Source organism: Artemia franciscana, chromosome 11 (assembly GCF_032884065.1).
Source record: "Artemia franciscana chromosome 11, ASM3288406v1, whole genome shotgun sequence".
NCBI classification, from domain to species: domain Eukaryota; kingdom Metazoa; phylum Arthropoda; class Branchiopoda; order Anostraca; family Artemiidae; genus Artemia; species Artemia franciscana.
In genome coordinates, this window is record NC_088873.1 from 21,775,397 (window position 1) to 21,802,394 (window position 26,998).

The 26,998-nt window shown below is 34.6% G+C and overlaps 1 protein-coding gene across 1 annotated transcript in view; it reads left to right on the forward strand.

The window, feature by feature from the left end:
• Window positions 1-17,243: 17,243 nt before the first annotated feature.
• LOC136032957 (uncharacterized) overlaps window positions 17,244-26,998 on the forward strand; it is a gene marked incomplete in the record, with an annotated part of 79,335 nt that continues 69,580 nt past the window's right edge. The window contains 2 exon segments of the mRNA XM_065713441.1: window positions 17,244-17,412; window positions 24,979-25,133. Of these exon segments, the coding sequence (XP_065569513.1) occupies window positions 17,292-17,412; window positions 24,979-25,133 (276 nt within the window).

Sequence of the window (26,998 nt, forward strand, 5' to 3'; positions counted from 1 at the left end):
AACTCAAGGGACTATATATGACAAGGCTCTGTACATAGTGAGAACTCACTGCTCTTGGAAGGCAACACTCTAGAAGAGTGTGAATTTTATACTCCTTTCAACTCACCAACTACTTGGAGGTTTATCTATTTCCCCTCCTTTCATGGATATTTTTATAGATTGAAAATTGGCACCGTCAAGAGCACCTTTCAAACAGTTCGTGGTAACGAACTGTAGTAAGGAGCGACCCGGCTCAATAGTAACCAAAACTCTAAAAAAGTGAATTTTGATATCAATAGCTACATCAAAGGACCGCATTTTAATGCTGATTTTAAATATATAAGTTTCATCAAGATTAGTATTACCCATCAAAAGTTACGAGCCTGAGAAAATTTGCCTTATTTAGGAAAATAGGGGGAAACACCCCCTAAAAGTCGTAGGATCTTAACGAAAATGACACCATCAGATTCAGGGTATCAGAGAACCATACTGTAGAATTTTCAAGCTCCTATCTACAAAAATGTGGAATTTTGTATTTTTTGCCAGAAGACAAATCACGGGTGCGTGTTTATTTGTTTGTTTTTTTTGTTTTTTTTTCCCCAGGGGTCATCGTATCGACCAAGTGGTCCTATAATGTCGCAAGAGGGCTCATTCTAACGGAAATGAAAAGTTCTAGTGCCCTTTTTAAGTGACCAAAAAAATTGGAGGGCATCTAGGCCCCCTCCCACGCTCATTTTTTTCCCAAAGTCAACGGATCAAAATTTTGAGATAGCCATTTTGTTCAGAGTAGTCGCAAACCATAATAACTATGTCTTTGGGGATGACTTACTCCGACACAATCCCTGGGGGAGGGGCTGCAAGTTACAAACTTTGACCATTGTTTGCATATAGTAATGGTTATTGGGAAGTGTACAGACGTTTTCAGGGGGATTTTATTTTGTTTGGGGGTGGGGCTGAGGAGAGGGGGCTATGTTGGAGGATCTTTCCTTGGAGGAATCTGTCATAGGGAAAGAAAAATTCAATGACAAGGGCGCAGGATTCTCTAGCATTACTATAAGAAAACAATGAAAAATAAACATGAAAACGTTTTTTCAAATGAAAGGAAGAAGTAGCATTGAAACTTAAAACGAACAGAGATTATTACGCATATGAGGGGTTCTAAAAATACTTTAGCATAAAGAGCGAGGTATTTAGGAGGAGATAAATACCTTGCTCTTTATGCTAAAGTATTTTTAGTAATTTCAACTATTTATTCTAGGCCTTTCTGATTCAGGGGTCATTCTTAAAGAATTGGGACAAAACTTACGATTTAGTGTAAAGAGCGAGGTATTAACGAGGGTACAAACCCCCTCGTATACATAATAAAAATATAAGGTTATGAAAGTTTGTTACGTAAGTTAATTCTTAAGTTACGTATATTTTTTACTAATAAAAACGTTCGTTAAAAATTAAAAGTTCTAGTTGCCTTTTTAAGTAACCGAAAAATTGGAGGGCAACTAGGCCTCCTTCTCCACCCTTTATTTCTCAAAATCGTCTGATCAAAACTAAGAGAAAGCCATTTAGCCAAAAAAAGAATTAATATACAAATTTCATTTTAATAGTTTATGTGCGGAGAGCCAAAACCAAACATGCATTAATTCAAAAACGTTCAGAAATTAAATAAAAAAAACTAATTTTTTTAGCTGAAAGTAAGGAGCGACATTAAAACTTAAAACGAACAGAAATTACTCCGTATATGAAATGAGTTGTCCCCTCCGCAATCCCTCGCTCTTTACGCTAAAGTTTGACTCTGCCACAATTCTACTTTTTAAAACAATTTAAAGCTTTAGCGTAAAGAGCGAGGGATTGCGGAGGGGACAACTCATTTCATATACGGAGTAATTTCTGTTCGTTTTAAGTTTTAATGTCGCTCCTTACTTTCAGCTAAAAAAATTAGTTTTTTTTATTTAATTATGTCTAAAGTTGTGCCTAAAGCATGTGCCTTAGTTCCAAGAGCTCACTCTATATGCAATCCAAGCCGATGTATGGTTGTTTCTGTGAGACATCCGGTTTGAAAAACTGATTCGGCTCTTTGAATTCAAATTTATGTTCCCTATAATATTAATCAGGTACCAATTTATTTGTTGCGTTTCACCATCACTTACAGTTAAAAGGATGTTAGAATGATCGGTCTGTAAGATCTCGCATTTAAATAGTCATTTTTTTCTCTCGCGTGCCATCAGTGGCTTACGGTACTCGATCCTCATAAAAGCTTCTATTAAGAGAACTTCATTCAATGATCTTGGATTGCTTAGGAATTTTTTCTTGCCCTTCACCAGGGAGATTGCTCCCGTGGCATGATTTTGGAAGTAATATCTGGTCACTCTTGGGTCCATGTTAATTTTCAGTTAAATTATTTTTGTTATTGCTTAAGGACTCGTTTTACAACTAATTTTTAATTCTATATGCTTCTTGTAAATAAAAAAGATACCATTAAAATAAAAGACAATTTTTGACAAAATCTGCATCTTCATATTCAAACTGATATAACACCCGCACATTCGGCAGGTATGGGCAATAAAATGTGAAGAAACCATCTCTAGTCTGATCAAAATATTTTATTTTCTTTTAATAAAAAAAAAAATTCTTTTTAGGTCCAAAGAGATAATTTAAATTTGAAACAAACCCAAAATAAACCTGAATAGATGGGAGCGCTCCCCCCCTCTACCCAGAACGTAAAATTATTTTTTTATCTGAGAATTGATAATAAAACACTCCAAAAATTTATCATTATATCATCTGTATTGATTGTTAAAGTCTGAAAAGAGTCTCCAAGGTCTCTTATATTGTTTGAAAAAAAAAAAAAATCAATGGTCGCCAATTTTATATTTAATTAATTAACTTGAAACTGTAATTATTGATATATTGCTTCAGTCAAAAAAATATTAATTGATTTCTAAATTAATATCTCTATTTAACTATCTCCTACCGGCTAGAACAGGCTATTATTTTGCAACTCACGTAGAAATATTAGATAGTTCTTTAAAAATTGAATAAGCTCTCTAGATTTCAAACTGCTTGATTATCCTATAAATTTTGTGCTTTCTTATTAGAAGAGACATCAAAAATCTGCAGGTCATTTGAAAAAACAGGAAATAAAATTGTTTCCAGTTTATTTTCCAAATAGAATTTCAATCTAAACATGCCACAGGCGCTATAAAGAATAGATTTCTTCTTTTTTTTCATTTTCCTGCTGTCTCTAAGCCTAACCCATCTACGAGTCACATAATTTTTGTCACCGTTTCCTCTTTTCATTTAGAAAAGGAAAAACTCAAAGTAGTTCGCTTCCTGAAGATGCTTGATAAAATCCGACAGCTTTTTAACATCTTTGAATCGTAGAGGATATTTGTTGTATTATTCTGGCGTTGTAAAATCTACAAAAATACTCTTTTACTAGTAATTAAATAATAAAAAAAAAAGAAGTTTTTTTTAAACTGAAAGTGAGGAGCAACATTAAAACTTAAAACGAACAGAAATTACTCCGTATATGAAAGGGGCTGTTCCCTCCTCAGCACCCCACTCTTTACGCTAAAGTTTGACTCTTTCTCTCAACTCTAATTTTTAAAACAGTAAAAAACTTTAGCGTCAAGAGCGGGGTGTTGAGGAGGGAACAGCCCCTTTCATATGCAGAGTAATTTCTGTTCGTTTTAAGTTTTGATGTTGCTCCTTACTTTCAGTTAAAAAAAACTTGAATTTCTGAATGTTTTTGAATTAATGCATGTTTTGACTTTGTCACTCTGCATATGAATAATTAAAACGAAATTTTTAGGCCTAGTTACCCTTCAATTTTTTGGTTACTTAAAAAGGCACCTAGAACTTTTAATTTTACGAAAGTTTTTATTTGTAAAAATACACGTAACTTACGAACTAACTTACGTAACGAACTTCTAAATTCGCATGATTTTATTACGTATATGAGGGGGTTCGTCCCCTCGTCAATACCTCATTCTTTACATTAAAGCCTAAATTTTATCCCAATTCTTTAAGAATGACCCCTGAATTACAAAGGCTGTAGAATAAATAGTTGAAATCAATAAAATTACTTTAGCGTAAAGAGCGAAGTATTAAGAGGAGGTAAAACCCATCATGTGCGTAATAATTTCTGTTCGTTTCAGGTTTTAAGGCTGCTCCTTACTTTCAGTTGAAGAAGCTTTTTCATGTATATTTTTTCATTGCTCTTTAAAAAAAAATGCTAAAAAGCATTTTCATGGAAATTCTCTTCCACCATGACATATTCCTCCATGGAAAGTTGCCCCCGCATAACCCCCTCTCGTCAACCCATCCCCCCAACCCAAAAAAAATCCCCCTGAGAGCGTCTGTACACTTCCCAATAACCATTACTATGTATAAACACTGGTCAAAGTTTGTAACTTGCAGCCCCTCCCACGGGGACTGTGGGGGATTAACTTGTCCCCAAAGACAAAGTTATTAATTTTTCGACTATGCTGAATAAAATGGCTATCTCAGAATTTTGATCCGGTGACTTTAGGAAACAATGAGCGTGGGAGGGGGCCTAGGTGCCCACCGATTTTTTGGTCACTTAAAAATGGCACTAGAACTTTTATCTTCCATTAGAATGAGCCCTCGCACGACATTCTAGGACCACTGGGTCGATACGATCACTCCTGGGAAAAAAAACAAAAAAAAAAAAAACAACAAATACACACGCATCCGTGATCTGTCTTGTGGCAAAAAATGCAAAATTCCACATTTTTGTAGATAGGAGCTTGAAACTTCTACTGTAGGATTCTCTGCAATGCTGAACCTGAATGCTGAACCTAAACTTAATGAAACTTATATATTTAAAATCAACATTAAAATGTAATTCTTTTGATGTAACTATTGTTGTAAAAATCCATTATATATATATATAATATAATATAATTAAATGAAAATGAATACAATAAATATCAAACAGTTCGTGGTAACGAACTTCAGTAAGGAGTGACCCGGCTCAATAGGAATCTAAACTGTAAAAAACGGAATTTTGATACAAATAGTTGCATCAGAAGAATTGCATTTTAATGCTGATTTTAAATATATAAATTTCATCACGTTTAGTCTTACCCATCAAAAGTTAGGAGCCTTAGAAATTTGCCTTATTTTAGAAAACAGGGGGAAACACCCCATAAAAGTTGTAAAATCTTAAAGAAAATCACACCATCAGATTCAGCATATCAGAGAATCCTACTGTAGAAGTTTTTTGTTTTTTTTTTGTTGTTTTTTTTTTTTCAGGGGTAATCGTATCAACCCAGTCGTTATAGAGTGTTGCGAGAGGGGTCATTTTAACGTAAATTAAAGTTCTAGTTCCCTTTTTAAGCGACCAAAAAGTTGGAGGGCACCTAGGCCCCCTCCCACGCATATTTTTTCCCCAAAGTCACCGTATCAAAATTTTGGGATATTGATTCTGTTCAACTTAGTCGAAAACCTAATACCTATGTCTTTGGGGACGACTTCATCCCCCACCGTCCACGGGGGAGGGGCTACAAGTCACAAACTTTGACCATTGTTTACATACAGTAATGGTTATGTGGTTACGTAGGAGGCTCTTTCCATGAAGGAATCTATCATGAGGGAAGAGAATTTCCATGAAGGGTGCGCAGGATTTTCTAACATTATTTAGAAAAAAACAATGAGAAAATAAATATTTTTTTTTCAACTGGAAGTAATGAGCAGCATTAAATCTTAAAACGAACATAAAATATTTCGAATAAAAGGGGGTTTATATCCTCCACAGTACCTTGCTCTTTACGCTTTAGTATTTTTAGTAATTTCAACTATTTATTCTTCGGCCTTTATAATTCAGGGTTCATTCTTAAAGAATTGGGACAAAATTGAAGCTCTAGTGTATTTTAGGTGGCCAGAGATTAGAGGGCAACTAGGCCTCCTCCTCCACCCCTTTGTTTTGTCAAAATCGTCCCATCAAAACTACGAGAAACCTATTTAGCAAAAAACATTAATGTGCAAATTTCGTTTTAATTATTCATAAACGTTCAGAAATTAAATAAAAACAAGTTTTTGAACTGCAAGTGAGGAGCGACATTAAAACTCAAAACGAACAGAAACTGTTCCGTATATGAAAGAGGTTGTCCCCTCCTCACTCTTTACGCTAAAGTTTTTATTGTTTAAAAAGTAGAGTTGTGAGAAAGAGTCAAACTTAGAGACTAGGACTAGGAACTTGGACTAGGAAGTACTAGTAATTACTTCCTATGGACTTGGTCTGGTTCCAACCAGAATCGTCACCAGCCAAGATGTGTAAAATGGGGCAGCGGATTTTCCCGAAAATCAGGCAAATTTTCTGAGCCTTGTGGTGTTTCTTGTATATTATTAAGCTTAATGAACTTTGTGTTTTGGAGTCAGTATGAAGTCTTTTAATGTATTAATTATTGTCACAATTGCTTCTCTTTTTTAGAGCTTTGCTTACTGTTAGCCTGAGTCGCTCCTTATTCACAGTTTGTTATCACAAACTGTTTGATTCTAAACCGCATATTCTACTTGTATTTATTCATGGGCCAATAGGTTGAATTTCCATGATTCCTACGTTTCTTCATTCTTTTTATTTGTCTTAGACTATTCTCCCATTGCTGCTCAATTTTGCATGTTGGGAGAATTTTCCAGGGGAATTGTCGGAGAGGGTGGAACTTTCAGGTGGAGTTTTCCATGTGAGAGAATTTTCCAGGGGGAATTTTCTCCTCGGAGAGGGGGAGGGAGGGAATTCCTTGTGGAGTCTACTAGCGTCATAGCTTCCCGGAAGGTAGTAACCCTTTCGGAATTTCAGCTTCAAATTAACCCTAGACACTACTAAACGTGGCATTTACTTTTCACATCAAGAACAGCAGTATTATATACCTTAGCATATTGTGTTAATCCTGCAAGTCTTCTGTTTACAATAGCATAATCAATAAGGTTAGCTGTCCTACCACCATGAGAATACTATGTGAACTCATGGGTGATTTTATGACCAAACACTGTGTTGGTTATAGCTAGAATGTTATACCTACAAAATTGCAGTAGTCTGTAGCCGTTACTGTTTTCGTATAATATACCAAATTTATCTATTTCACCATTATCCATATTTCTTGGTGTATAAAATTCCATTTATCCCTATTTCTACGGACTCTGGCGTTAAAATCTTCTAATAAAACACCATATTTCTACATCGGTCCCTGTCTATTTGTTCCTGTAACTCCAAGGAAAATCCATGTGGGGCACTACTATCTCCGTTAGTGACTCACTCCGTTAGTGACTCTACAGGTATAGTAGTATATACATAGTATATACTACTGTGACCGACATCTAGCACTTTTTAGTCACAAAATGAGCAATTAGTATTCAATTATTAATACCTAATTTCATGTTTCCTAACCCTGGGATACGAGTTTCTTAAACTCCTAGTAAGTCTCAATATATGTATAGATTATATAATTAAAGATAATTAAACTAATGACGTAATGTTTATATATGCCGCTTTAAGGTTGTGGTTTTTGATAATTTTCTTATAAAAGAAAAAAAAAAGCCGAAACTGGAAAGATTCTCTAAGGTCCATGAAAGTCTATTATTACTAACTATTACAGGTCTATTTTTCTTTCATTATTTTTGGCTATAGCAATAATCACGAACATGTCTAGTACTGCCTTTACACCAATTTCCGGTGTTTCCTGTACAGAAATGTCTTCACCCAAACAGATGGTTTGGCCAGAAACCAATCGGCGTACCTGAATCAAGTCTGATATTGCTCTTGAACATGTCTTGTATTATCCAAATTACCAAGCTTGTTATTTTGCAATGTATTATGGTTGGATAAGTTTATCACCTTAATCACTACATTTTTACTCTTTCCAACGTAAATATTATTCGCCTTTAATACAAAATAATTTAAGGCAATTTTAGGTAAAATACAAAAAATATTCTTACTTGATCATTATGATATATTTATTACTTCGATTGCTGCTTTTCTTCAGTTTTCCGTTATCAATGTAATACCCTTGGATAAGCTTTTTGAAAAATTTTCATTTTGCCATTGAATATGAATAACCTACTATGAAAAACTTACTTATGAAAAACTTTGTTCCAGCTCTTTTTGGCCAACATGAGTATAAATTCTTATAATAAGTTTTTCGATGTAGATTATTATATTCAAATAGTTACAGCTTTCAATTGCTTGAACAAATTGCTAGTTTTTTCGTAAAACCTGGAAATTGGGTTTTTGTAAGACATCAGATTTATTGCTAATGCTACTTTCGTGTTATACTTTTAATCAAGATTCGTACTGGACAGATTTCTCAGGAAATAGAAGTAATTCTTCTATCTAAAAAGATCTTCCAAGGACTCGGAAATAGGCTAAGTTAGGAAATAGATTAAGAAAATATAAACAGATATATTTTCTTTAAAGCTGAAGAAGAAGTGATTTTTATTAAAGAACAAAAGCGTAACGTTTAATGTAAATCAAAATATATATTTAATACAGATTGGTTCTAAGTAGGACTTTTATGGTTGCAAGATGTGTTTTAGGGCTTTTTGACACTTTTTTCCATGGGTGACACTATGAAACTATTCTGTCAAAAGGTTATACCTTTTCTTGCGAGTCGCATTTTCAAACAAATAATAGCACTCGTTTGGTCTACTCTATTAAATGGCATCAGTTCACATTGCATTTACTCTCTTCCGGTACATTTTCTACCAAGCAACAGCTATTAAGTTTCGCCAGACGTTTTGTTGTAAATGGGTTCTAGGCTTATTTCCCCGGGAAAAAACCCCTCTTCCTATGGAAATACCCTCTTGTGATTGCCTCATGTTTTTTAGGGCTTTTCGACACTTTTTGTCCGTAGGTGACCACATAAAACTATTCCGTCAAAACATTACACCTTTTCTTGCGATTTGCATTTTTAAACCAATAATAGCACTCTTTTGGTCTACTCTATTAGGTGGCACCAGTTTACAAAAATGTAGAGAGGAGAGGGCAAAATATATTTTTAAAGTCTAGGGGGCAATTTTGTTTTGTTTTTATATTTGTTTTTTCAATGTAAATACAAGAAAGAGGTATTTTGTCTGGAAAACTAAAATAGAAATTTTTCGAAATCTTCTGGGGGGTATTTAGGGAGTAAATGCACAGCTTAAATCGACATCCCTGATTGGTATAGAAAATTAATGTCTAATTGAATTGACAAAGACTGGGCTAGTCAAGTTTGCAGGCAGCAATTTGCATGTAATTGCACTATCTCTTTAATCATGATGCTATGGAATAGGCAAATTGAATGATGAGAGCATGATCCCTGCAGCTTGTTTATAGTCAGTTTTTTTTTATTAGTATTGTCGTCATAAGAGCTTAGTTGTATTTTTGACATTTAACGTTCAGCATATTGTTAATTTGAACTATATTTTTTTGCAAATAGATTTTTTTGATAAGAAAGCTCAATCTCCTCAATCCATCGTTCGCTGTTGCAGCAATATCTGTCTTGCTATGTTGATTTCTTCTCATTTATCTTAATCAAGGCTTGAAATAATTTTTTTTTATCAATACCCCCTTCCCCTTTAGATTTTTAAAATAGTTTCTTTTAGTATTTTTGTTTAAAAATTATCCCCTCCTGTAGATTTTTAAAAATACCTTTTTTTATATATCTTCATAAAAAAAATCCACGGAACTTTTTGCCTCTCTCTATATTTTCATGCATTAGTGCCTCTGCAGGCACGTAAGTAAAAGCTTAGCTTGTAAAGGGTATACATTTTGGAGTGAGACACAGCTTCAAAAAAGGTATATTATAAGGAAAATATTTGGTAATTGAGAGAGAATTGCAGATGCAGATATCACAATATTTTGAGATCCATTTGCCTGAACATATCCCCTCTAATTGGTTTTTGCCTGATTAGCAATTATTCAGCCATTTTTTTTTATACATTGTTAAATCAAAAAAAAAATTTGCTTTTTGGAGATAGAAATAAGGTTCTGCTCCGACACAGAAAAAGAAAACTAAGGTCATTTCAGAAGCAAATTTTTCCAAATCAGGGTGAAACCAAAAGCACTATTGAACCAAAAGTGCGAAACTTTCTTGAGTCAAACTCTTGGCAACCTTGTGTCATTTGTGCGAAGCATACTATGAATTCTTTATGAACAATTCTGAACAGAATTGTCTTTATGAACAGAAAGACAATTTTGTGGAATGTTCTTTGGAAGAACTGGTGACAATTTTGAAAAAATTAAATGACCATTTATTTTATGCATAGTATCTTACTTGGCCAGTCTTAGACGCCATCTATATTTTTGCTTTTGGAACACGACCTTCTATCTCATGAGACTCAAGGCGGCTATCATTGCCGTCCAAATTGAAAACTCAATTCAACAGGAATACAAAAGTCCTAATCTTTTGAATTTTTTATTGAAGAATATTTTTCAGTCTGTGCATTAAAATGTCTCATTTCTTAATCTCAAATAGAACATATCAAAAGTAGATCTTTAAGCACAGTAGTCTGGATTGTGCAGTAATGAAATCAAAAGATGAATAAGTATTAAAACTTATTATTTTATTCTCTTCTTAAGCCTTGAGAAACAAAAATAAAAGTCAAACTTCGATGCTTATTCGAGAACAAAAATTTCCAAAAAAAGAAACAGAAAAGTTTTATAAATGTTTCTATGTGTGTAATTTGAGGCTTGTTTAACAGTCATGGAAGTGCCATACCCCGAAACAAAATATTTTGCTTGTGTTTTTAAACCGGTTGATATCATTTTTTTTTTTTGCATTGATCTTTCTTATGGATGTCAAACGGGACCAAAAGACTTTTAAATGAGGATAAAATTGTCGAATGATGCTAAAGTTGCTACAAAGGAATCTATATTTTTGTAGAAAATTTCTGCTAAAGATAGTTTTTTAATATCTTAAGATTCAAGTTTAATAAAAACATGGATTTCATCAATCATAAATGTCATACTCAGATATTACAATTTATATAAAACTTTTGACACTTGAACTGGGACTTTACTTATTATCAACTCATCAATTTTTATCGAATTTTTGTACATGTCAAGCTTATTCTTTAATCGGTTAAAGAGAATGAAAAAAAATATTAAATTTTCAATTTCAGTACAAGTGTCCAAAAGCAGAAATTAGTATTCAATGGATTTAAGCATCACTAGAAGACAGTAAAATTGCATGTCGGTATTTTATTGGATTTATTTCATTTAGTTAGTACCTAACTCATGTTTGTACCGAGCCAGCACTGAACTAGTTTTTACAGTGAGTCAGCCATAGTTTATTTTTGCAGAAAATCATGACGTAGTATGTTTTTGAACTGACACTGAGAATCCATGCCAAATTCCGGTTTAAAAGAATCATATTTTCTGTTGAAACGCTAGTGGTTAAGGAGTTAGGACCCGGTTTGTATATCCAATAACACGTTTAAATTCCTTGCAATTTGCCAATATGAATAAGCTGCGACTTACTCACCGTTTCTAAAAAAGATAGTCTGTGAGGAATTTACTTGTTCTACTATCGGAGCCCTTGCCGTTTGAGCTAGGTGGAACATATTCCCCCTGAAGGCAAAAGTTTCGAACCTCAAGATCAATCTGAGTGAAACGGTTATCTCGAAATGTTGACCTCATGGCAATGTCAGCTATGGGGGTTTGGTGGGTCAAAAAATCACATTATAAGGCGGGTTGTCCTAAAATTATTTACTATAAAAGGTTCCAAAATATTACTCAGAATGAACGAAACCCCTCCCAAACTTTTTTTTCCATTATTTTTATACGAGATGGTCCGGAAAAAAAATAACTGGTGGAAATATAGTGCTATATTCTATCGGAATATCTCCGATATTATATCTCCGATATAATATCGGAAATATATTATATGACATACAGGGCATATCAAATCCCTGGTTTTGGTTTAAATGCACCAGATGACACTAGGATAGTAGGCTGTTTCGGTAATAGCGGTTCAGAGCCAGGCTTTGAAGATGTGAATGCAACCAAATTGCCATTTTCCGCTACTAAGCTATGGGCTCCTTAATCTTATCTTTTTCTTCTTCACGTGCTGGGCAAAACTTCATATCTGTACTATGATTGACCAAACAGTTTTTACACGTCCACTCTACAGCAATTCCCTTTATTAGTTTCAACACTAGGGTTCTTTGACGCTGCCAAAACGACTGAAACCTGCTTAGGGTGTTCAAGGTTTGGACATTCATCAAACTTGAACTTGGCAGAGACTGAATTTTCAGTTTGATCATCATTCAAGCTTACAGTCTCGTTACATTTGAAAATAGTATAATCCTCATTTCTTTCTTGGACTGCAGCTGATTTATTTTCTAAGCCAAGAATGAACAGTTTTAATGGAGTGGAAAGTACAATGTTTGCCGGTGCTGATACTTCCAACAACGGCTTTTCTTCAGTTTCAAGCTGAAACTCGTTAACTATATTCTCGACTTTGGTGCGTTTTGTTTCATCACAAACTTTTTCCACGATTTTTCTACCAGTTTTTGTCTTCTGAACTCCGATTTGCTGTAGATCAGAAACTAGAAACTTAGAAGGTTCTCTCAGTTCTTTAGTTTTCTTAAGAGGTGGAAAAATACCCTTTGCTGCAGAGGGTGGTAGAGGCAAGGCATTCAGTGGAGGTCCAAGACTTTTGGCCGGTTTAGAAAATCCTGTAAAAGATCCTATGGAACTTGAAGATAGATCCAAAATTAACATTTGTTTTCTGGGCGTTTCTAAATGAGTAGGAGGGGAATAAGATTCGAGGGCTTCGCATATGCGTCTCACCATTGTAGGCATGGGTCTGGGCTTATCAGCCGGTCTCACCCTGTTCTTCACAGATATGACTCGACGCCTAAAAGACTGAGTCGCTTCAAAGTGGTAGGCTGAAGCTCCACCATATGTAGCATTACCATGATAAAATGGGGACCAAAACATGTCACTTCTTTGCATCGGCAAATATGAAGAAAGCTTCTCAATCTTTCTGTGAGTTGTAGATGACCATAAACTTAGGCGATCCTTTTTGACGCCGTTAATACCAAGATCTGAATCCTCTGTGAAAACATTGGGACTTCTGCTCACGTTTGTACTGCTTTCAGCAGATTCATTATAATCTAAGCTTCTTTTTCGATTTAATTGTAAAGTTTTGGAACAAGAATTGTACTCGGATTGGTCTGTAGACTGAAGTGATGCATTTAAAGGCACTACCAAAATAGATAGCTGAGAGTCCTGTATATGACTTTCCACAAATGCTGAGGATGAAATACTTGTTGACGTAATCATATTGTCACCCTCAGTATCGATGTCTTTTCCTTGGTCGTCAGGGAGCATTGTAGTTGATGGTGGTATATGAAAAGCATCCTGGTCTTTTGTTTTTTGTTTAACACTAGTTGTGCCTTCACCTTCTCCATCTGAAACTTTGCCTGGTGATAATTTTTCTTTTAGCCAAGATGGAACAGCACTGAAAACTTTAGATAATCTATTGAAACTTCTATCATTATTTTGAATACTGGTAAACCCTTCATCAAATAATAAAACGGAAATACAATCAGCCGTGACTGGTATTGAAGGGTTCGAATTTTTAAACATCTAGTTGTGAGTTTCACTTTTTTTTTTATTCAAAGCCTTGTTATCTGGGTCACTTAGCTCTTCAACCGACCTTTTTCTTGACGGTTTACGTTTAGAAATATTTGCACCCGGTTCATCACGTAATCGTTCAGAAACACATTCAGTCTTTATTCTTTTCTTAGAAAAGTCATTCCCCTTGATCTTAACGTCAACGCTGGTCCTCAAAGCTAATTCCAGGTCCTTAACGCTCTTAGAAAATTTTGGTTTATTTTTCAATTGTGTATTCTCTTGGACCAAACCAGCCAGATTCTGAAAAAATTGCACATATGGCACTTATCCATAGACCTTTCTTTAAGGTGACATCTTTTTCAGCTTCTGAAGTACTAATAAAACCGTCGTAAGTAGAATTAAAAGTTCTAGTGGCCTTTTTAAGTAGCTAAAAAATTGGAAGGCAACCAGGCCCCCTCCTCCACCCTTTTTCTCAAAATCGTCTGATCAAAACTTTGAGAAAGCCATTTAGCCAAAAAAACAGCAAAAAATAATATGTAAATCTCGTCTTAATTATTCCTGTACGATGAGCCAAAATCAAAACCTGCTTTAATTCAAAGCCGTTCAGAAATTATTGAAAAAAACAAGTTTTTTTAATTGAAATTAAGGAGTGACATAAAACTTAAAACGAACAGAAATTATTCTGTATATGAAAGGGGATGTCCCCTCCTAAACGCCCCGCTCTTTACGCTAAAGTTTGACTCTTTCTCACAACTCTAATTTTTAAAACAGTAGAAAACTTAAGCGTAAAAAGCGGTGCGTTTAAGAGGGGACAGCCCCTTTTATATACAAAATAATTTCTGTTCGTTTTAAGTTTTAATGTTGCTTCTTACTTTTGGTTTAAAAATGTTTTTTCAGCTTAATATATAAAAAAAAATAATCCTTTTTCAGTATTAAACAAAAAACAAGTTTTTTCAAATGAAAGTAAGGAAAAACATGAAAAATTAAAACGAACAGAAATTACTCCGGTTATGAAAGGGGCTTTCCCTCCTCAACGCCTCGCTCTTTTACGCTAAAGTTTGACTCTTTCTCTTTAATCTACTTTTTAAAACAGTAAGAAACTTTAGCGTAAAGAGCGGGGCGTTGAGGATGAAAATCCCCTTTCATAACCGGAGTAATTTCTGTTCGTTTTAATTCTTAATGTTGCTCCTTACTTTCATTTGAAAAAACTTGTTTTTTTTATTTTCATTTCTAGACGTTTTGAATTAATGCATGTTTTGATCTTGGCTCTCCGCACATAAATAATTAAAACGAAATTTGCATATTAATTAATTGCAATTAGTTGGAAGATTTTGAGAAAAAAACAGCGAGGGAGGAGGCCTAGTTGCCCTCAAATTTTTTCATTACTTAAAAAGGCAACTAGAACTTTTAATTTATTACAAACGTTTTCATTGGTAAAAAATATACTTAACTTACGAATTAACTTACGTAACGGACTTCTAGACTCATATGTTTTTATTGCGTATATGAGGGGGTTCACCCCTCGTCAATACCTCGCTCTTTACACTAAAGCTTAAATTTTGTCCCAATTCCTTAAGAATGACCTCTGAATCACAAAAGCCGTGTAATAAATAGTTGAAATTACTAAAAATACTTCAGCGTAAAGAGTGAGGTATTACGAGGAGGTAAAACTCTCATATGCATGATTTTTTTTTTCGTTTTAAGTTTTAATACTGCTCCTTAATTTCAGTAGAAAAAAACTTTTCATATTTATTTTTTCATTGTTTTACCAAATTATGCTAGAAAATCCTGCACCCCCTTCATTGAAATTCACTCCCCCCATTAGAAGTTCCTACATGGAAATATCCTCCCACGTAACCACCCACCAGATCTTGCCCTTAAACCAAAAAAATCCCCCTGATAACGTCTGTACATTTCCCAGTAACCATTACTATATGGAAACACAGGTCAAATTTTGTAACTTGCAGCCCCTCCCACGGGGACTGCGGGGGGAGTAAATCGTCCCCAAAGACATAGTTATTAGGTTTTTCGACTATGGTGAATAAAATGGGTATCTCATAATTTTGGTCCGGTGACTTTTTGGAAAAAATAAACGCGGGAGGGGGCCTAGGAGCCCTCCAATTTTTTTAGTCACTTAAAAATGGCACTAGAACTTTTAATTTCCGTTAGAATGAGCTCTCTTGCGACATTCTAGGATCACTCAGTCGATACGATCAACCCTGGAAAAAAAAAAAACAAAAAAAAAAAAAACAAATGAACACGCATCTGAGATCTCTCTTCTGGCAAAAAATGCGAAATTCCACCTTTTTCTAGATAGGAACTTGAAACTTCTACAATAAGATTATCTGATACGCTGAATCTGATGGTGTGATTTTCATTAAGATTGTATGACTTTTAGGGGGTGTTCCCCCTATTTTCTAAAATGAGGCAAATTGTCTCAGGCTCGTAACTTTGATGGGTAAGACTAATCTTGGTCAAACTTATATATTTAAAATCAGTATTAAAATGCAATATTTTTAATGTAACTATTGGTATAAAAATTCCATATTTTAGAGTTTCGGTTACTATTGAGCCGGGTCGCTCCTTACTACAGTTTGTTACCACGAACTGTTTAAAAGTGTAAATAACGCAACAGGCTTTAGACTCTTACGTTCACTTTTTGCTTGTATCCTGCTTTCACTTTTAAGTGCCTTATGACACTTTACGATTGTTTTACTACTTCAAATTTACGAAGAGATTAGGTCCTATTGTTAAGCTCTGAAGTATATGGAATGAGACATGATATCATTTACCTAGAGACCCAGGGTTACAAATTTTAAGCCGTTGAAACAGAAGCAGTTTTGGTCCCTTTTTAGGGGGAGTGTGTGTCAAAATGCTCTCTAGCAATGGTTTACTTATTTAATTTCAGATTTCCTTGAAAAGACGTGTGCATATAGTTTCCAAGGCAATCACACATGTGTCCCATCATCTTGTTTTGATTGTGTGATGCACCTTGTGTGATGCATCATCTTTTTTTCACCCATCATCTGAATGTAAATTATGACTGAAACTAAAATGGCACATGTTTGATTGTCTTGGAAACTATATGCACACGTTTTTTCACAGAGATCCAAAATTAAATAAGTAAACTATTTCTAGAGAGCATTTTGACATAAACTCTCTCTAAAAAAGAAACCAAATTACGAAAGGTTTGATCTATACGACTTTCTATTAGATACATCTGTGAACACTGATTGCCTATTCAGTACCCCGTTTTATAGTTTCCTGTTTTATTATTCATTTGTCCTTTTGCTGTTTCGACTGTTTATAAATTTTTTTTTTTAAATAGAAATTAAAAAAAAGGAAACTAAACATTTCTAATAGAATAACAAATGCACGTGTATCTACTCTTCAGCCGTTGAAGTCTACATTCTTTATTATCTTTTTTTTTACCCGGATCTACGACTCTTCAATCCCCTCTGTTTACTCCTTATGTAAACTTTACCATTAGAATTTGTTTTCTTTTTCTTCCTGGTCCTGACTGCAAGGTACAAGAAGTGTGTCCAAAGGCCTAATCCCTTGGAAAGGAAAGTTCCTTGGGAGTGGTCTCAAAAACGAATGACTGGTGTTTGTATCAGCGCTTAAGTACTATGGAAACGAGTAAACAGTCTTCACTTTACATAAATTTCTTTCAGTTAACAATGTAAAATTGAGTGAGCTGCTGTTACTTCAGTTGATTTGATGATGTGAACTGAATATGGGAAATTGCACAGGGAAAGACACAAACGGATTGGCTGGTTCTGTGTTTGACCGTGTGACTTCTAGAACTTCTAAACAGGATGATTGCTTACTTTATAGACTTGCCAACTATCAAAAGGGTAAAAGAAATATTCTTATGAAACATTAAAGCAAAAATGTATAAATTTTTAAATCAGGTTTACAAGTCATTATGAACTTTTATAGGTGAACTATAAAAAATAACAATAAAATTGTTATTTCATTACACATAAAAAAAAAGGTGTCCTAGCCTCCTATCCATAATACTTGGATGTAGCCATAGGCTATACCCAATAGCTTGCTAATTGTATATTACTATTTGGACCTTCTTCTCATTAACCGTTGTTTCATAATGCCAAATCCTGCAATTTTTTTATATAGGCTACAGACATAAGCGGACACTAAAGAGAGGGGGCTGTTATAGAGTTAAACAGGAAGCAACTCTAAAATACAAGAAGTAGAATATTTCTGAATGTCATTAAGAGATAATTATGTTATTTTAGTTCTTAGTTCTGTGGGCATCCATAAGAGGGGGAGGGGGTACCAACCCCTCTGGCTTAGTGACAATGCCTTATATTTTTATATTGTTGTTTTGAGATTTCTATTATACAGCATTGGAAGTGCCAATTAGACTAGGTAAGCCCCCCTGGAATTCTACTTATTCGTGCCCATGATTAGTTCATAAAAGGGGATAAACTAGATTGTTACTGAAAGTAGTAAGCAAAAGTAATTTTCTACGTCGTCTGCTCTTTATATGCTATTAATTAAAAAGATCAACTAAAATTAAGGAGCAAAATTGAAACTTAAAACGAGCAAAAATTACTCCATATATGCATGGGGCTGCCTCTTCCTCATCCCTTGTTCTCTGCGCTAAAGTCTTAAAGCTCTTTAAAAATACTTGTCTTTAAAATTCTACGATCTTTTTTGTTTCAGGAAGAAATTTGAATTGGGGAAAAAAGTCAAATTTTAACATAAAAAGCGAGGGATGAGGAAGGGGTGCCCCCCTCAAATACGGAATAATTTTTGTTCATTTTAAGTTTTAATTTTGCTCTTTAATATCTGTTGAAAACTTGTTTTTTATTCAATTTCTGATCGTTATACAAATCATGCCAGGATATCACCCCTCCTCTCGTGTAAAATTTTCCTCGGAAAAGCCCCCCGGAAACTTTGCTCCGTTGGGAAAGCTTTTCCCACGGAGATTCTGTCGCCGCAGAAAACCCAAGGGGAAAATTATATGACTTACAGCCCTTTCTCAAGGGCTGTAGGGGTCATATTATCGCCGGCATAGTTTTCGGATCTTTCAAATATGTTGAACCAAATGGCTATCTCAAAATTTTGATCGAATTTCTATGGGGAAAAGGGGTGTGGGAGGGAGGCCATTTCTCCTCCAATATTTTTGGTCAATTAAAAAGAGCGCTAGAACAATTAATTTCCGTTTGAATGAGCCCTCTCCCGATCTTCTTGGATCGCCTCTGGAAATAAAAAAACGCGCCCGTCATCTTTCTTCTGAAAAAAAGTAAAAAATTTCGCATTTTGTAGATAGGAACTAGAAACCTCTGGAACAGGGTTCTTTGATATGCTGAATATGGTGGTCTGATTTTCATTAAGAACGCTGAACCTTTTGGGGATGTTTCCTCCTTTTTTAAAAATCAGGAAAATTTTCTCAGGCTCGTTGCTTTTGAAGGGTAACATTAAACTTAATGAATCTTCACATATTTGGAATCAATATAAAAATCCAATTCTTTTGATGCGTTAATTCTGAGTTCTGAGTTCTTCATTTAACAGTAAATTTCATAAATAAAAAATTACTTCAAGACAATTTCCCCCATAAGGTTCCATGGCCAGGAAAGAACAAGAATGGGAAAGAATTGTCAACAAAATTTCTTTTTTTTAGAGTTTCGTTTACAATTGGGCCGAGTTGCTACTTACTTACTGTTTGATTCGACTAATATCATTGATTCGACTAAGAAAAATATCATTTCACTACAAACAAGAGTTTGGATACTAACCCCTTCCTTAGCTGTAAAAGTCTAAAGCCAACTCTGTTATTGGTGCTTCACTGAAAACGAATTATATTACAAGTATTTTTTTTTTCCGGTTATTGCAGCATTGAAAATGAAAAAAAAATTCCAGCGAAATAAAATCTTGAACTGATTATCTTTCAACAATTGATATCGATATATATCAAATATTCAGTTTGATTTTTTGTACTTTCCAATACTGTTCAAAACACATAATTTTCAGTAAAGTGCCAATGACACAATAGGTTTTAGACTTCTACAGTGAGAAGAGGAGGCAAAACCCAAACTCTTGTTTGCAGTGATTTTTGCTTGTTTCAAACTTGATTTACATATTCAACGTAAGTTTCACTCGTTTTAAGATTTATTTATTCAATTATATTAGTACCTATTGTATGTTTGTCTGCTATGATTTTTTACTTAACATCTGCTCGTTTTGGGTTTCATTTACCCTGTAATAGTAATTTCTCGTCGGTTCTAGTTTGGATTTTAACTGGTATTTGTATCTGCTGATCTGAAGTTTAACATGGCCTTTGCTTTTCTAGGAAAAACTTCTTTTTCAGAAAGTTTTTTAAAATTAATTTTTGTTCGTTTTTGATTGAAAAAAAGTCAAGTTTTTAGAAAATGCCTTATTTCCAAATAATCTTTTTTTCAACATCAACTTTCATCGAAGCGTCAAAACTAGTATCAGGGTACCAAAGTATCAAAATAAAGAAAGCATTTAAGTAAACAAGGTATGAAGGTAAACAAAGTTTCAAAGTAAGAATAAGCAGGATCAATAACTCAAAGCCATTTTCCTGGGGCAGGGGGTGGGTTCAACCCCGGAATCATATTTGTTTACCTTTGAACTATTTTGAACAAAATGGCTATCTCAAAATTTTGACAGGATGCCCTTTGGGAAAATGGAGCGTAGGCTATTCGTCCATTGACCTATTTTGAATCTTAAAAAAAGAACTAAAAGTTTCAATTTCCGATCAAATGAGCCCCGTCCAAAGTTAATACGACTACCCTTCCACAAAAAACTTATTATTTACTAATGGACAATTTACACAAGTTACAATCCTTTTCCTTGGGGCTATGGAGGATTTCTCAAACCCTAAGTCATGGCAATTTGAATTTAGGACTATTTTGAACAAAGCGACTTTTCGAAAATTTTTTTAAGATATATTTGGGGGAGAGGGGCAAAAGGCCTATTAATTTTTGATCATTTTCCATTCTTAAAAGGGCAAAATAAATTTTGATTTCTGATCGAAATAACTTCCTCCAAAGTTCATAAGACTGCGCATTCTATAGAAGCTTTATATGTTAACGATGGGCTGCTAGTATAACTTACAGCCCTTTCCCCCAAAGCTTGAGTGTTCAAACCCATAACCATAGCTATTTGATATTAGGACGATTTTGAACAAAATGGCTAACTCAAAGTTTGATCGAAAGTATTAAGAAAAAAAGGCGTGGGGGAGCTACCGTCTGATTACTCTTGATTCTTAAAAATGGAGCTATAACTTTCAATTCAAATCAAATGAGGCTTTCCGAAGTCTATACGATTACCCCTTCGATACAAACCTTATATATGAACAATGGACAGCTTTCATAACTTGCAGCCCTTTCCCTGGGGGCAGTGCCTGACGCTCTCCAATCACGTTTAACTAATTGAATGAGCCCTTTTAAAAGGGCGTTAAAAATTATTATTTCTAATTGAATGAGCCCCCTTTGAAGTTTATAACCTGCATATGAATTGTCTCAAGAGAAAAAATAATTGGAGCCTTATGACCTTGTGGCTGGTAAGGGGGTTGAGGCTAATAGCAATCAGGTCACTCTTGACTCTTAAAAACGAAATTAGAACTTTCACTTTCTAATCATTTGGGTCCCTTCCAAAGTTTATACGACCACCTTTTTCGTAAAAACTTTATATACTCCTGGGCATAAGTTACAACCCTTTCCCCGGGTTTCAGAGGGGGGAGGGGTATGTGGATCCCGAAGCTTTATCATTTGATTGTTAAAATGTTTCAAACAAAATGGCTATCTCAAAATTTTGGTCGAATGCATTTGGGGAAAAGACGGTTAGAGGAGAGGAGTATATTCCCGCCAATCACTTTTGATGACTCTTAAACAGGTAAATAGAAATTTTCCTGGGCTCTAATGGAGGGGGGGGGGTATTGTAAACCCAAAGTTCATATTATGTGATTTTTTAACTATTTTTAACAAATTGGCATAATTTTCATAATTTTTCATAATCTCATAATTTTTATCGGAAGGGTTTGAGGAAAAAGGGCAGGGAGCGCCTAGTTGCCCTTCCGTCTCTTTTGACTCCTTAAAAGCGATTTATGGTTATGCCCATAGGGCATAACTTACAACGCCTGCCCCTGGACCCTGGGGGGTTTTGTCGACTCTGGAATTTTTGTTGTTTGATATTCGGACTATTTTTAACCGAATTGCTGTCTCATGATTTTTATCGAATTGGTTTGGGGATAGAAAGGCGTGGGGGGGGGCTAGTTGCCCTCTGATCTTTTTTGACTCTTAAAAAGTGAACCAAAACTTTTAATTTCCAATCATATTAGCCTTCTATAAGCATTCCTTCTATAAGAACCATATATGCCCCTAGGGAACAGCCTACAATGCCTGCCCTCGGGCCCTGTGGGTTATGTCGACCTAAGAGTTTTTATCATAGGAGCTTTGAACTATTTTTAAAAAAATGGCTCTCTGAAAATTTTCATCGGATGTATTTGGCGGAAAAGGGCTAGAGAGGGGGGAGGCTAGTTGGCCTCGAATCTCTTTTTACTCTTGAAAATTGAACAACTAAGTTATTGGGAAAAACTTACAATGCCTGCCCCTGGGCCCTGGGGGGTTTTGTTGACCCCGGATTTTTTATTATCTGAAAAATAACTATCTAAAAAATTTTATTGGATGGGCTTGGGGAAGAAAGGGAGTGGGGTGGGGGGCTACTTGCCCTCTGATCTCTTTTGACTCTTAAAAAGTGAAATATAATTTTCAATTTCCAATCAAATGAGCCGCCTCTGAAGTTTTTACGAGCATCCCTTCTATAAGAGCCATATATGTGTCCCCAGGGCCTTACAACGCCTGCCCCTGGGCTCTCGGGGGCTCTGTCGACCCGGAGTTTTGTTGGCTATCTCAAAACTTTTATCGGATGTAATTGAGAAACAAAGAGCGTAGGGGAGGGGACTAGATGCCCGCTGATCTCTTCTGAGTTTTAAAAAGTGAACTAGAACTTTCAATTTCCAATCAAATGAGCCCTCTCTAAAGTTTATACGAGCATCCTTTCTATAAGAACCATATATACCCCCGGGGCATAACTTATAACGCCTGTCCCCGGACCTGGGGGGCTTTGTAGACCCTGGAATTTTGTTATATGACCTTTGAACTATTTTTAACAAAACGACTATCTCATAATTTTTTATCGTATGTTTTTGGGGGGAAAAGGCTATGGGGGGCTAGTTGCACTTCGATCGCTTTTGACTCTTAAAAAGGGCACTAGAAAATCCGACTTCCAATCGAATGAGCCCCTACTGAAGTTTATACGACGACCTCTTCCACATAAAGGCTTCTGAAGAAAAAAAAATAATAAGTAATAAAACATTGAAGCCGTATGGCCTTTACTATAGGCAACGCTGTAGCGTTGCCTCTGATTTGGTGCCATATTTCTGTAGATGCCTCTGGCTTATTTTTCATCCAAGTTCCATTTTTTCTTTCTTTTTTTTTTTTTTAATTTGATGCCCGCAACTACTAAAAACAGCATAACTGCAAATGGGAAATTCCCGATTTTTCTAAGATATACATAGTTGGGGATGTTTATGCTCAACCAATTTATAAAGTCGAGTTTCACTATCATTATTCATTATCACTATCAAGCCCTATTTGTTGCCCCATGTAAAGATTAAGTAAAGCTAAACATTTGAAACTCGAGATAAGCTCTAAATTTCGCTATAAAAATACAGAAATAAGTTTTTCTGACGAATATTACTAGTTTCAGTTAACATGTAGGATTTTCTGCGTTCACAGATGATTCTTTACCTTCCTCAGAAATGCAAACGTACGTAACTGAAATGTTTTTAATATTAATAGTAGTAAAAGTCTGATTCCAAAATCTTTCTCGCTCCAAAAACATAAAAATCTCATAACATAAAAAAAATCTAAAAATTCTAAAAAAAAATTCATATAAAAACATAAAAATGCTCGCTCCAAAAACATCCAAACACATTTCAAGGTAGGTTAGTATAAGCCTTCTCTTAATTGAAAGGGATTTTTTTTTTTTTTTTTTTTTTTTTTTAGTTGGAAAAGAATACGAGCACAGAAGAAATTAAAAAATATAAAAGCTAAAATATAAGAAAAGGTAAATAAAAATGGTGCAATTAAAACCTGTACAAATATTTCTGAATAGACTATCTGATAGAATATCATGGAAGTGGTTGACTCTAGGACTATTATTAAGAACTGAAAATAATCATTTTATACAACTTTGAAAAAGCTATGCTAGCTTTTAAAAATAACCAAATTTTTCGCTTGGACCGGCCCGAACTCGGATGCTCTAGTTCTTAGGATCTAGTTCCTATCCCAGTATTGACACGTTTGAAAGGGCATCACCACCAGATTGTTTCTTTTTTTTGAAGTGTGATAGTGGAATAAACCATCGACGTAGGTTAAACTTCTAAATTCTTCTTCGTTGCATATATATTTTGTTGCATCCGTATGCTTAATGTAGTGTAATCTTTTATGTTTCACAGAAAAAGTTTGTCTGTATTAAGGGGGCAGCTGTCGCTCTGCAGCATCTTTAGCAATAGTTCCACAAGTTGACGATTGCTGTTCTAGCAATTCCTTTGCTTGGGTAAATATTCTGTAAAACTGATCTTCCTAACTTTAAGCTTTGTATAAACTTGAAATGTCATGTGGATTGATTCAATCCATTTTCCCGTATATTATTTTGACTTCACATTATATCACAAATAATATGCAATAAATTAGTAATATTAAAGATTAATTATTATGACTGCGACCTAAAGCAAATGACCACCGCTCTAATGATCTATAAGTGTCACCTGAGGAAATCTGAGACATAATTGGCTCCTGAGTGGGAGGATGTCACTGTTGCTGCACTTTCTGGAATGGATTGCGGGACTTAACCAGATTTTTTTTTTTTTATTTTTACGTCAAATTGTTTATAATATTAATTTCTTCTGGTTTGGTTATCTTCTTTTTGCTATACAGCTAGCCTTAAAATATTAACCAATTATTTACTATTCACTATATTCTTTCCTTTTCTTTGCGGCCTATCCAAGGGTAGTTATTGTCTTTTTCTGAAATGTACTTGAAGATTTCGTGCTTAGCGAAAGGCTGTTAAATAATTTTGACGATGCATTAGTGAGAATTGTTCCTCTTTTTCTTTTTTGTTGATTGTGACGTCGTCAAGAGGGGAGGAAATAGGCTTAATACAAGAATACAATGTTTACAATAAAGAATCTATAGTAAATTACCTGGTCTTCACATGAAATATGGTTTATCCTTTAAATTCTATGTTCGTTTATTCCATGTTTTCTGACATATTTTTCAAGTCGAGACAGCGCAAAAGCTATTCCATTAATACAAAATCGTAAATATGTCGGGATCAAAAACACTAATTTAGTAGCTTTATTCTAGGTGGGGACCTGATTGAATACTTCAGAAATGAAGGGACAGAAGAAACTGAAAATCTAGTTAAGAATCAAATCCCTTTACTTCTATATAATAGCGGAAAAGGGAAGAAGATAACTAGAGGAGATTTGCTGCAGTGGAGATACAGAAGTGTCAATCATGTATGTTCTTGAATGTTTCTCCATATTCTATAAAGTTGCAATTTTCTCAAAATGTAATCCCTTTTACGGGTCTGAAAAATAACGTGCATCATATGGTTACCTACTTACTATTTTGTTTTTGGTTAAAGCCAGAGTTCAGCCTTCCGACTCTAATACAAGTCTAAAAGCTATTTGGACATATTCACTGATAAGATTTAAGAAAGAAAAATAATTATTAAAGCAAATTTTTATATAAAAAATATTAAGAATTAAAATTTTACAACTCAGGTACTTCCATTCAGAATGTGAAATTTTGTTATGTGAAACTTGATCTGACAGTCAATTCGAAGTAACGAACTGAATAACGAGTAAGGAGTGACGCGACTCAATAGTAACCAATGCTCTAAAAACTAAATTTCTAAACTCTAAAAAACGAAATCAAGAAAAATCCACTTATTATGCTGATTCAAAATATATAAGACTCATTAAGTTTAGTGTTACCCATCAAAGGCTAAGAGCCTTAGAAAATTTGTCTGGTTTTCGAAAAAGGAGGAATCCATCCCCATAAAATCAAAGAACCTTAAAAATCACACTTTCAGATTTGGCGTATCAGGGAACCCTATTGTAGAGGTTTCAAGCTCCTATCTGCAATAATTTGGAATTTTGTATTTTTTTTTGCGAAAAAAAAGATCATGGATGCGTGTTTATTATTTTTTATTCCCAGGGGTGTTCGTATCGAATCAATTATCTTAGAATGTCGGGAGAGGACTCATTTGAATGGAAATTTGAATTTCTAGTGCCCCTTTTAAAGTGATCTAATAGATTGGATGGTAACTAGTCCCCCTCCCATGCCCCTTTTTCCCCAAAATCGTCCAAATCAAAATTTTGGGATAACCATTTTGTTAAGTATACTTGAAAGGTCCAATAACTATGGCTTTGGAGATAATATGGCCCCGCAGTACTTGGGAAAAGGTCTTTAATTTCTAAAATTTGCCCATTGTTTATGTATAGTACTTGTTATTGGGAAGTATGCACACATTTTTAGGTGGGGATGAATTTTCTGGTGGAGGGATCCTCCACAGAGTGAATTTCCCATTGGGAGGAAAGTTTTCGGGGGGAGGGGAGATGAACTTTTCAGGGGAAATTTTACACTGGTGTAATTTGCCCGAATTCCTATACGAGATTCTTTTTATTTGTATTACTTTCTCTTTGCTGACTCAGTTTTACATCTGGAAATTTTAAGGGTAATTGTCCTGGGTAAATTTTCATCGGGATTGAATTGTCTAGAGCAGGGAATTCCAGCTTGAAATGCTAACATTTAAAAATGTCTTACTTCAGCTCATAAATGTTTTGATATTTATGGCCTCTAAACAGCCTTTGCACTGGTACAATTTCCGTATGTATCCACTTTTCTGGAAATTTAACACGGTCTGCGACCCATTGAATTACTTAATAATTTCTGTTCGTTTTAAGTTTTAATGTTTCTCCTCACTTTCAGTTGAAAAAAATTTTTTTTTTTTTTTTTATAGTAAAACACACATGATGCGTTCGTAGTATAAGTCTAGAAACTATGCAAGATACATACATATTCGCTAGATAACATTATCCAAGAAACTATTTACATGATACACACTTATTTACAGTAAGTATTGCTGAATTTGTGCGCTTGTTGATTGCAAATTTGAGGCTAATTTGTCCAAAATCAAAATAAATTAAGTACAGGTTTATTACATAAAGGGCATACGATTTCTACCAAAGTTGATATTTAAAGGCTTCTTTAGTGAACAAGTATTGTGATTACTAATTGTGTTTCTCACAACAAAATAGCCCAAAAATTGAATGTTAGTAATTTTCAAGATAACACTGATTTCGAAGATAAATCCGAG